General features: G+C 43.0%; 1 protein-coding gene across 1 annotated transcript in view; it reads left to right on the plus strand.

Annotated features, from left to right (window-relative positions):
* Positions 1 to 502: 502 nt before the first annotated feature.
* RASGRP3 (RAS guanyl releasing protein 3) overlaps positions 503 to 12,912 on the plus strand; it is a 58,949-nt gene continuing 46,539 nt past the window's right edge. The window contains exons 1-5 of the mRNA XM_084828411.1: positions 503 to 753; positions 6,850 to 7,019; positions 10,352 to 10,454; positions 11,146 to 11,208; positions 12,193 to 12,324. Of these exons, the coding sequence (XP_084684537.1) occupies positions 6,950 to 7,019; positions 10,352 to 10,454; positions 11,146 to 11,208; positions 12,193 to 12,324 (368 nt within the window). The 5' untranslated portion in view covers positions 503 to 753; positions 6,850 to 6,949. The remainder of the gene's footprint in view (positions 754 to 6,849; positions 7,020 to 10,351; positions 10,455 to 11,145; positions 11,209 to 12,192; positions 12,325 to 12,912) is intronic.

A 12,912-nucleotide genomic window follows, 5' to 3' on the forward strand; every position in this document is an offset into this window, starting at 1 on the left:
AAGGAACAGGAAATACAGAACCCTCCTATGCGGAGACATATGTCGTCTGTTCCAGAGTGGAGATAAGAAGCATCACTCTCGCTTGGATGCACCTCCGCTGACAACAGTGGGGAGGACTCGGCATGCGGAGAGAAAACGTCTGGGCTACTGATTCATGGCCACAAGCTCACTGCCACATCCAGTCTCACAGAAAGCAGCACCGGCAAAGGCAACATGTGACAAGTCATCTTCCAAAACACGGGGACTACCGGCCTGGTAAGGTCCTTCTGGAATCTGGGTGCCAGCCAGCCGGCGATGCAAGAACACTGTAATCCCTGATGGAAAAACAGAACTCGCAGGCCAAACTACAGTAGTAGAATGTTTAACTTTCCATCCTAGCTGATCCTGCCCTCTGGGGAGCCTTATCTGATTTTACTTCATAGTTTTTAATGGGTGATTTAATATAACAGTTGTGGGTGGCGGCCTGTGTTCCACTTGAATGTTTTGGCTGAGGCTGAGGTCCAGAAAAGAACTGTGGTTTTGTGTCGCTGTTTTTAAAATTGGGGGAGTGCCGCAGGAGGGGGGAGAATAATGATCTGCGGTGTCTGACCTCTGGGCATAACAGAGGGATTTATCAGAGGGGGCATGTGACTTGTTAAGTAAGACACACAACCCCAGCTTGAAGGAAACAGCTGCTCATTTATGCTTTAGCACTTGGCAGCTGGACAAAGAAGGGAGATGTTTGTGTTGAATACCTCTGCAGAACCAAGTACAGTAAGTGATTTCCCCCGTTGTCTTTGGGCTGGGGGTGTGTGTCTGTGCGCGCGCGCGCGGTGTTTTATTTAAGCCATGAAAGCTTCCTAGTTTCTCTTCAGGCTTCTTGCAAAATATCCTTACAACTGAGGTGCAGTTTACCACCTCAGGACCTGTTCTTTGTATAAGAGAAGTAAAATGGGGACCTTGTGGTGTTTTGCTTCAGTGAGGAAAAAGTAAAATGGAATAAAATAGTTGACTCTTGAAGTCCTTTATGGCTTGGCTTACCAGGTTCCATACAGAAGAGAGATTCTGTGTCTTTAAGAGCTAAGGAAGGAAGAATTTTGGCAGCTACAATTGCTCCCAGCTGTAGTGAGGCAGCTGAGAAGAAGCTGCACTTGGTAAAGTTCTCCCTTGTGTAAAACAATTAAAGGTATGGAAACCCTGTTTTACTTTGGAACAAGGCAGACTACTTTATGGTCTGATGGTTTGGTTTCCTTGTCATGTTATGGACTGGGTCAGACAACATAATGCCAGCATTTTGATTTAACTGTACCACTGCAGTCTACAAAGAGCTCATTCAAAACATAGCACAACCATTCTCCGGAGCACTGACTTTTTGTTCATAAAAATGAAACAGACCAATGCTGTCTTTCATAAATGGTGCTGGAGAACACTTCTGAAAATGTTATTCCTGTGGGCATAACTGTAGTTCGCAGGGAGTCTTGTAAACCCGTGTCTTGAAACAGGCAGCAAGTTTTCCAAGTATTACTGGCCTTTAGAATGTGCTTATATTTTTGGTGGGTGTCTTTTTTTTTTAAGGTCTTGCTGCAGGTATCAATGGCTATAAAGTTGTGGGGGGGAGGGGCATGGCAACAACGGGGTGGGGGCAGTTGCGCTCATGTCTGGCTTGTGGGCTTCCTGGAGGCATCTGATTGCCTACCATGGCAAACAGAATGCGTGACTAGATGGACCATTGATCTTATATTCTTATGTTCCCTTAACTAGTCTTATCTGAACAGTGCTCCAAAAAGTACTAGATTCATAACAGGATATAAACTAGTAACTTTTCCAGTCTGTGTGTTCAGATTTATTTATTTTTTAAATACCACAACTGGGTGTTTGCATTTTGGATTGAAGAACGGGAACCACCACATGGGCATAGATTAAAGTTTATTAAGTATGTGTAGTTTGGGTCACAGTGATGGGAATTAAGATCGGAGAACCATGAAAATGGGTGCTGGACTATGGGGATGTCTTCTCTGAGTCTGATGCTGCATAGGGTTCACCTCCCTTTCCAAGGACCTTCCCACACAATTAATGTAATGTGATAGTGAACAATCCAGGCCTTGTCCCTGCAGAACATGCATCTATTGCTCGAAAATTATGCTTCCGCATAAACTGCAATACTGAATTGCTGGGAAAATAGAATTTTCCCCCATCTAAGTGAGAGCTCCCGTTGCTGTCAGTAGCACTGATTGCACTGTGGTTCCAGAGGTTTCACTGGCACCTATTGGCTAGTGTCTGTGACTCTGCATGTGACAAGGTATACATACCACCATATGCCCACATCACTTCAAAATAATTTTTAAAGTCCCTTTTTTTGTTTTGGTACTACTTCTTTATTTTAATTTTTAATAGCTGCATACTTCTCACAGTTCCGTTGTGGCAACAGGACTGCTCATATAACGTTTTAAAATCTAAACAACACCAACAGGTCTATACCCTCTGCCATAGCCAGGGTTCATAAAAAAAATTATTTTTAACTAATGGCTTTCTTATCTTTAGTAGCTGGGTGCTCTGGATCATAATGCCTCTGTGCCATTTTCTCATGAAAATTGTTCTCCAAAGCTGCTGTTAGCCAAGGTAGGAAAAACATGTATACATAGGAAAATCGTACCAGGGCAAATAGCTGCTTTGGGGTGGGTGGGGACAGTTTTCATCGGGAAAACAGAAAGGAGAAAGGGTTAATCCCCCTTCCCCCTCTGGGCTTTGGTCCCAATCCAGATTTAGTGCCCTCCCCCCTCAACTGCTATTTGTTAAAGTTTCAGGTGAGCAGAAATGCAGTCATGCAAAGGAAGCTGCCTTATACTGAGTCAGACCCTTGGCCCATCTAGCCCAGAATTGTTGACATGGACAACTGACAGCAGCTCTCCAGGGTTTCAGGCAGGATTCTTTCCTTGCCCTACCTGGAGACACCAGGGATTGAACCTGGGACCTTCTGCATGCAAAACAGATGCTCTATCATTGAGCTATGGCCCCTCCTCCAGGAGGCAGTTCTTCCGCACCTTTAACAGCTTGAAGAAGACAGGATCTGAACAGGTCCAGCATTTCGCACACCTACTTGAGAAACAGGACCTAGCAAATATCCCTCTCTTCTAAACAATTATTAAAGGTAAAGAAGGAGCATGGCTTGGTGGATTTTCCACCAAAGCAGGGAACTGAGGCACTTGTACATAAGACTTTTATCCCGCATCTTTACCGAGGCTTCTGCTTCCGGAGTCTTTGCAGGATTAAGTTCAGCTCCTTTACACGTGCTTTTTTCCAGGGGTGGGGATGGGTCCTTTCTCTGCCTTTCTGTATGTTCCATTATACAACTACTAGATGGTGCTATGGTATACTGGAATTGTACAATTACACAAGACTCTCATTCCACCATTTCTAAAGAATACCAGACTTTCTTCATTACGAAAAAAAATGTGATAACGGTTGCAAAGCACAGGAGAGGCCCTGGAGTGAGCAATCACGTGTGTACAATAAAAGCCTTGTGTAAAAAGGCCCTTGCATTCTGGGTTTATAAGTTCAGAGTTAGTGCCCTAACCATTGGCATCTCCTTCCCTTTTGCCAATGAGAGTTGAGGTTCAAATAACACCCCTCAAGGGAAGACTGCAGCCCTTAGCAGAACATACAAAAATGTGCAATCTCCATATCAGCGTGTACTGTTTTCTGTATTTTGGGGCTTCCCACCAGTGAAATTCTCCTTCATTTGACATTGTTGCTATAGTGCACACTCCCCTTGGTGATACTGTGCATGCGTTTCAATTGATTATATGGAATGCCTTGGAAGAGACAGAATGAGCAGCAAAGGCCAGGAATGTGTGAAATGGCAGCTCCCACTTAGGAGTGGCTAGAAAAATAAATGGATTTTCCATTCAGCTGGAAGTTGATAATGTCTTTGCTGTAAATGGGTAGGTGAATTTCAGAGCAGAAAGAAAACACTCTGAGGCACCAGGAGCAAATCACTATCAGTGGAGGCCAGATATAAAGCAAAAGGACACAATCCTGCTAGATGGTTGCCAGATGTGCTATGTCTGATGCAAAGTTGCAAAGGTGAGGTCCAACTTCAGCTGGTATAGGCATGCCAAGGCTCTCTGTCACTGACTCTGCTTGCCAGAGTACCCTTTCTTCCTTCTCATTTTCAGAAATGTTTTATAGCCGGGGTGGCTGACTGGGCATGTATATGGTTCCAAAGGCTCATTTTATTATTTTTATATTAAATATATTACCCTTTTGCCCCCACATCAAAATGGTGCTTATTTGTTTAGCATCAGGGCAACAGAAACAAACATTTTACATCTGTAGTCATGATAGTGTCATGACTGAAGTGAGTTTAAAATGTGAAACTGTACATGCTCAAATTATTTCTTCTTCCTCTTCTTTTAAACAGGGTTGGCAAACAAGTTTGTGCTTTGGTTTTGGTTTGGTTTGCTCAAACGTATCAGGAATGTAAAAGCAGTTGTAAAGCATGGAGTGGTGGTGGTGGAGAATAATACACATGGTCATCTAAGAGGAGGCCCTATAAGACCATTAAGTCCTGGGTCTAAATTACCCAGCTCCATCACTGCACCCACCTGCTTCTCTAAGCAGGGCCCAATATCAGCAAGGATCTGTGAGCTCCATCTGCTCCTCAGTCTGTAGCTGGCTATTCCTGGCTGTTCATTCTCAGCCATAGCCTATATTTTTTCCTGGATGTGATGTTGCCAACTTTTCTCCTGGCAGGGATCCCATTCCATTAACATCTGCATGACAAGCAGAAATGTAGCAGGTGAAGCTTCTCTCGCCTGTACAGCAGGAAAAGCTTCACCTGCTGAATTTCTGCTTCTCTCACCACAGCTCTGCCAGAAAGAAAGTGTTGGCAACCCTCACTGGATGGCGGTGTGCAGTTGCTTAAACCATGAGAACTGGCCCAGAAAAGAAGCTGCATTTATCTTTTCTGTGGGCATTTTCATATACGAGACTTGCTTTGACTGGAATGTTAAGTGAATGTAAAAGCTGCATCAGATGTTGATCTATATCAATAACATGAGAGAGGCTGAAAGGTGATTTAAGCCTCACATGTGAAAACACAATTTTCCTGCTAAGGATATAAGTTGCAACATCACCATGTATTGGCATTTTCACAAGACCACTCCACCATGAAAGGGTCAGCTCCATGGTGACTTTTTTTTTACCCAAAAATGTTCCTTTGAATTGGCCTTGATTCCCATACGTTGACATTGTTACATATGGTTCAAATTGGCACTGTCTCATGTTGAGTAACTACTGGGTGAAATCCAGTGTTGTGCAAGCTTGCCTTACACTTGTGCAACAGACCATTCCCCTGCAGCCCCCCATACCCCCCCGGAAAGCCTCTCCATGGGCTTGGGGGTGAACTTACAAAACATTGTATACTGGGTCTTATCAAACAGCAGCAGAAGGGGGAATTGCCCAAAATCGGGGGGGGGGGGATCTTGCAGCACTCACGCAAGATTCCCAATTTTGGCAATTCCCCTCTCCAGCTGGAGCCCAATGAGATGCAGTTCACAGTGTTCTGTAGGTCCCCTCAACCCTCTGGAGTGTGCAGTGTGCAGGGGGCTGCAGGGGAGGAAGGGAAGGGAAAGATGTTGTGGAAGCTTCCCTTTCACTAGCACAACATTGGATTTCACCCACTATCTTTATTGAAGAATCTGAATAGAAAGATCAGAACCTAATACAAGATAAATTTTATGTTACTTTACAGTGGACTTCTTTTGCCTATGTGGTAAATTTTGGTCTTCCATGATGTAAGGATATATGCCAACTTGCACAAATGTACCTAGCCACTCGGATGTTCCTTGGAGGCCCTGTTATGTATTCCCTTAGTCTGATGTGCAGTGGGTAGCTATGTGGGACAGGGTTATCTTGGTGGTGGCACCAATAACGTGGGGTAGCACTGATACAGTGGAGCTCCCTCCCTCCTCCTTGGTTGTCTCCCTGATGGGATTAGAACCCTGCTATTTTAGGGGGTATTTGTGATAGTTTTGTCATTATGTCTTTATTCAGCTTTGTTGTTCTGTTGCTACTGTTTCTGTGTTGCAGTGCTCTTTTATGATGCTCTATATGGTTTCTTTTTATATAGGTTAAACTATCAGCTCCTTTCAGATGGAAAGGCAGGTTATAAATATTTCAAATAAATATTAGTCCATCCTGCCTCCCCACCATCACCACCACTTGTGCTTTCAAACTAAATTGAATCTCTGTAGTTTATCTAGGGCTTTTCTACATGAAGCTTTTCACCCGAATCTGAACCTTCCAGATTCTTTGTGAGATTAAGATCAGCTCCTTTACAGGTCCCCCCCCCCCCGGTTGTGTGTGTCTTTCTCTGACTTTCTATATATTCCATTATACAACCACTAAGTGGAACTGTGGTATAGCGTAATTGCACAATTACATGAGATTGCTATGGTATTATAGAGGCCATTCAGAAAAAATACCGCATTTTCTTCATTAGGAAAAATATACCCTGCGGGAATGGTTACAAAACATGGGAGAGGCCCTGGAGGAGGAGGATGTTGTATAAAGGACCCGCAAATTACCATGAGTTAGCGATCACGAGTGCAAAATAAAAGTCTCATGTAGAAAGGCTCCCAGTGAGCTAGGCAAGTGTGCTTTTTCCTCTCTGTTACTTGTATTCCAGCTGGTTTCTTTTCTTGAGCAACTGGGATGAACAGTGTAAAAGTCACACACAACCTCTTTCTTATATCCTCTGTAGTGGTGGTGGGAAATCTCTTTTCAGAAAGGTGAGCTCAAATGTAAAGAGTTAGCCCAGATATAAAGCTGTAGTCTTGTTCCTCCCTCCTCTCTCTCCCCCACCCCCAGTTTTCTGGTGAAGCGCAGCAGAGAATGCAGCTGACAGTCATCTAATGGGGACCCTCCTGCTCTTCTTCGGTGTGCTGAAAGCGCATTTACTCTTTTGACAATGGGGTCCAATATACTTGGGAAAGCTGCTACCCTGGATGAACTATTAAGCACCTGCATTACAATGTTTGGTATGAGTCTTCCATTTTTCCTAGACCCATCTGAATGTTGTTTGTTTTTTTACTGTACAATATGTTTGAGTCAGTATTGTTGCAATTCAGTTCATTGCATTGCAGCTTGTTCCTCATTGTCTTGGACTAATCTGTCTAGTATAAATCTACTTTCTCCTATTAGGATCTTCCACTAGATTTGGTGGGTTTCCCCCCATCTAAAAAGTAATGCTGCATTTGGACAATTGCACATGTATAGCCATAATAACTTGGATGTCATAGGTTACAAAAGGAGGGGAAATCCGGATATGGGATTATGAAGTGGTTGAAGCTGTGCAAAGTCAAAACAACCCACTGCACCGCTGCCAAACAAGACATTCGTGGAAGACATTAACAAAATGGGTGTGGCTGGGTGTGAATGGTTTTAACTATGCAAAATCAGCCAGGTATTTGTTGTTGTTTTAAGGGAGAGGATTTTGATAATAAGGAAAGATGGGTAAGAAGATGACAGGGAAGGCAGATATCATAGTATATTTGTCAAGACTGATCATGGAAGATACATAGAATTTTAATGAGGTACGTCTGGGCTTCTTCACACATTATATTCTTCCTGCATGAAGGAACCGCCTCTGTAGCGAAAAGGAGCGTACTCAACATCATTTGAAATGTTACCCTTGTTTAGACATGTGAAGGCCTGGAAAAAACTGGAGAAATTAGGAAAGAAACCCCCTTTTTTCCCGAGGACTGTTTTTGTTTTTTTCCGAAAAATTAGAAAAATTGAACCGTTTTTGATTATGAAATATTTTCTTTTAGAATTTAAGACAAAGTATTTATATATTCTTACCCAGCCTTTACTCCCCCCCCAAATGATTTCTAAAAGCTATGTAATAAGAACACTATTATAGAAAGACTAAAGGTGTAAAATGTCTGGAAATAATGAAGATAGATAGATAGATAGATAGATAGATAGATAGATAGATTTTTAATCCTCTCTGTAAGATTCCCGGTGTAGTTAGTTCTTTCATTCCTTATTAAAATTATTGATCTAAGCTATATTTTACTGATAGACATTTATGCTCAGTTTCCTAACATGAGTAGAGTCACCATTGTGCATTCTTGACAGTAAATGTGCATTCTTGACAGCTTGGGTTTTGTTCTATAGAGTCCTATAGAGTGTTTCTGATGCTGTAGCAGTCATTTAATGTAGTTCTGATCTATTGAGACAATAATTACAAATTTACTAACTGAGTTTACTTTAAATTTTTTTAAATATAATGATAATTTTATGAGCAAACTAAGTCATAAATAAAACAACTTTAGTAACAGAAAGGCTGTGTTATGTTCCTAAAGCAGCCCTCCCCAACCTGGTGCCCTCTGGCTGTTTTGGACTACAGTGCCCAGCGTTCCTGACTATTGGCCATGCTGCCTGAGGCTGATGGAAGCTGAAGTCCAAAATACCTGGAGGGCACCAGGTTGGGGAAGGCTGACTTAAAGCAACAAAGACCCTATCTACATGGCCAATTTAATGCAGAGGGAGAGCACGTCAGGATTGTTTGCAACAGATAATGCTGTCGCCAATCCACAGCCAACCAGCAGCTTCCCTCTTGAAAAGCCGCATTTTCGGAAAGTCCCTTTAGACTGTTTTATTTATTTATTTATTTAAAGCGGCTCTCAGATGGTTCCGCTGTAGTGTGCCCCATCCCCATGCATTAAATCCTGATCCTGGGCATGCCTCTGTGATGTGGCTGAGATTTGATGATGATGTGGAGCCGCCCCTTTCTCCCCTCGCCATTCACTCTTTTTCCCCATTGGCAGTAGGGCACACAGTCTGCAGACCGTGTTTCCCATTCAGAACACCGTAGTTGCGCATTTTCAAGGAGTCAGGTTAGCAAAATAGTTGCTTTTGCCAGTCAGAGTAACTAGCCTGCCTTTCCAGTTCATAAAAGTGCTAACTAGCCCCTAATTCCCATTCATAAAAGCACACTTCCTGTCCTCCCCCAATCAGCCTCCAGTCAGATAAGTTTGAATATGAACCTGGTATGAGATTGAGCAACATCACACATGCCCAGCAGTCCCAGGCTATACAGAAAACTGGGTGGGGGAGAAGGTTCATGGTATATAACGTTCCAGCCATGGAAAGGGAATGTAGACAGAGCAAGGCTGCGATCCTCTGTGCTCTTCCCAGGGAGTCAGTCCCGCTGAATACAATGGGATTTACTCCCAACTAAAAAGGCGCAGGATGACACTTTATGGCTACAAAACTCAAGCACGCTGCCTTCATGAAATACCGCTACTGAAGGCTCCCGATACTGCCCCCCCACCTTCCTGTCTGTCTATTCTTTATTGTGCATGATGTACTGCGAATAGCTAGCCCGGGGACAGATGTCCTCCATGGAGGGAAAGGACTGGATTTCCCTCCTTCTGCTAGCCTCTGCTTCCCTAGCCCCGAACACTGTTTCTGCAGGAAAGCCTCCTCCTCCTCTTTCCGCCCCCTCCCCCCCACACACACACGCAGTGAGGAGTGTGGGCAGGGGTGGGGAACAAGCCTGTCTCATTTGCTGAGCAGGGTTGATGGGGTTGATGTCGTTCAGTTCTACTCTGCCTACCTGGAATGAGAAGCACTTTCATGTGACCTGTGAAAGTGGGTTTTTAGGTACTGTATACTTTGCTTTTCCTGCTTTGTGTGCCCCTGACCGACCAAAGCGATTTCTAGAAAATCCGGATATAAGCAGAAAGCACTTCTTATTCCTTTTCCACGTAGATCCCCCAAAGTGACTTTAGATCTGTAAAGAGCACTAAAAATAAGTATTGCTTATTTTTCTATTTTCCCAAAATTTACATTTTTTCCGGGGGGGGGGGGGGCAGAAAAGGCACAGATGGGCCTTTTCCATGGGCCCAAAATTTCCAGAAATGTTACATCTCTGCCTTTGTTACCTGTTTGCTGAGAAGAGTACCAGTGTCAGCAACTGCCCAGTGTAGGACAGGATACTCTCACATCACTTGAAACGATGCCAGGTACACTATTTCTTACACAGCAATTATGTAGGGAAAATGTAGTGTGTGAAGCAACCCTAAAGAAATGAAACATTAATCGGTGACAAAGGATGGGTTTCAGATTGCGCCTTATGGTAAAATTACAAAATGGCCTGAGATAGATTTGTCCCTCGAAAAACAGTGGCCACTGACATAAGTGAGTTATCCTATCCTTTGTAATGTGCTCATCTCAGTGCTAATAACTGTAAGCTATATTTTTACCTTTGCTCATATCACTTTAGTGGTGTGTGTGTGTGTGTGTGTGTGTGTGATATAACGCACATTCTCCAGTACCGAATGCTATATCTGTGTTTTTGCAGATCACAAAGGGGAACTGAGCAACAACCATTTGCCACGTACCTTCCTTTTAATGCACCGATGGTATCTAACATCCACAGAACTGGCAGGCAAACTTCTCTCCCTATATCCTTTCAGAAATGTATATTGGTGGTACAAAGAATCTGTTTATCCATTAGAAGTCACCTGAGTGCTTTCAGTGCTGTTTTTTTTTTTTAGCAGTGAAAAGGAATAATCTGGAATTTTGTCCTTTGACACTGTGAGGAATCAGGCCTTGTATAAAGTCTATAACTGTGAATTACAGTTTTGGAAACCTTTGCTATAGTGATACTAATATCCATTCTTAGCAGTAGGGACAAATTATTTTTAAACATTTTCATATTGATTTTTAATTATAATGTTGAATATAGTTTTTATTTATAATAAATAATAATAATAAGATATGTTGCCTCTTATTTACGTATTTTTTAATGAATACCTATCCTGCCTCTCCAAAATTATTTGAGACAGCTTACATGGGGGAGGCATAAAACAAATTTAACAACCAGGGGACAATTCTATACGAGTTTAGGCAGAAAAAGTCCTACAGCTCAGCATCCCTGAAAGTTGTAGGACTTTTTTTTTCTGTCTAAACATGCATAGGATTGCACCCGGAATCAGGTAAAATCACATGAACTAAAGCAGCTGGAAGACTAGCACAGCACAACAGCAACTGATAAAATATGACTGCTTTTGAATCAAACAAGAAAACTATACCGTACAAAAAATATTGAAATACTGAAACTGAGAGACGTAAAGGCTTCTTTAACTAATCTACATATAGAAATGCCAATGGAGAAAACTGCAATGAAATCCGCTTAAAAATCTGCTACTTCATGAGGTAAATGGGATTTTGTTCCACCAGGAAGTATGTGAATATTCTTGATACTTGAAAGAAGGAGGCGATCTTGTCCCCTATGAAGACAATGGAGCCATCGTACAGAGAGCTACGTGATGCTTGAGATCCTTGATCAGATCTCCTGAATTCTTTTTCTTATCTTCAGAGCACCCTCACAGTTGGGATTGGATTGGGCCTGTGGGGAAGGGAGGTTAACCCATTTCCCTATGCTAGTTTCACAGCTTAATTCCCCCCTCCTTGAAGCTGCCAGTAGCTTCATGGGGGGGACGGGGGAGTGAAGCATCCATACGTACCTGTCTTTTCCCCTGGAGAACTAATATCTGCTTCTGAGGTGGCCAAGTTCAGTTGGGAAAATCATAACAAGGAAGGGGCAAAGCTCAATGTTGCATGTAAAACTGAGGTCTCCAATCTGATGCCCATGGGCAGCAATGTGCCCAGGGACATTTTTTTTGTCTCCTTTTTTTTGGCACCTGGCTCCCTGCCTCTCCTGATATTTATTTTATTTTTAAAGACTTTTTTAATTGAAAAAAATAACCGGGAGTCTGGTATGCTGCAAAGGAAAGTGTCAGCCTCCAAAGCCATCTTTATTTCCAAGAATGCCTCTGTGCTCCACATCTCTGGGCTTCAGCACTTTGCCTTCTGAGAAATAAGGGTTGAAGCAGAAAGCTGAGGGTTCAAAAGAGTGGTTTTGTGTTTTGGAGCTCAGGGCCCACCTCTGCCTTGTACTTAGGTTTTTAGGCAAGTAATTTTTCTTTTAGTGCGCCAGTGTGATGGAAGAACCCATGGCCAAAGAATGTCTCTTGCCAAGGCTATTGATTAAAGGCACAAAGTTCTCCATCTGAGAAGTTGGTTCATTTGATTTTAATGAAGGACCATTTCCCAAAATCTAAGCAAGTTATTCTGTTAATTCATAGGTAAAGAATTCCATGAAAAGATATATGAATAACTTTTCTGTCACGATTTCAGATACTGGATTTTGGAATTTCCAGCAGAATTTAATCTAGACCTTGGTTTGGTTCGTCTGACTGAGGAGTTTCAAGAATTAGCCAGCTGCCTAGGTTACGAAGAGCACATCCACCTTATTGATATCTCTAGCATGTAAGGATTATCATCGGTACCAAAGGCTGATTAATCAGCCAAGATTCGGTAAAGCTCCCTTTGACAGTTGTAACATACAAGGAAATTTACAAGGCGAGACTACCCATTTCAGACAGCCAAATGTGTTTTTGTGCACTTGCAAAAGACAGGTGTGTGTGGGGGAATAATAATAAAAAATATGCCTCCATTTGCTTGCTCCCGAAACACCTTTTTTTTTTTTAAGGTGGCAAACAAATGACTGTCCTTCCAAAGTGCCGTTGGGTATTGGGGTGGGGCAGTCACTGGTGAGGGAGGCTGCACCGGTGAGATGGCAAAGAGCAGCACAGGCCTTTTTGCTGCTTCTGCCAAGTGGCTCTGTAGCTGCTTGGGACAAGCTGTGGTGCTGGGTTCGGATGTTATAGCAAGCCACCCTGAGAACAAGCTCTCCTCAACAACCCTGTGACAAGCCTGGGTTCTCAGGGTGGCTTTTCCAGGAAAAACACCCCACTGGATTCAGATGGCCTGGTACGCCATACTGACACCAGCATGGTTTACAACCCACCATGGTTTATTGTGGTGTGCGAACCCAGGCTCTGTTTCCTAAACTCC

Source organism: Heloderma suspectum, chromosome 1 (assembly GCF_057233095.1).
Source record: "Heloderma suspectum isolate Gila_16-S chromosome 1, 16-S_ref, whole genome shotgun sequence".
Lineage (NCBI taxonomy): Eukaryota > Metazoa > Chordata > Lepidosauria > Squamata > Helodermatidae > Heloderma > Heloderma suspectum.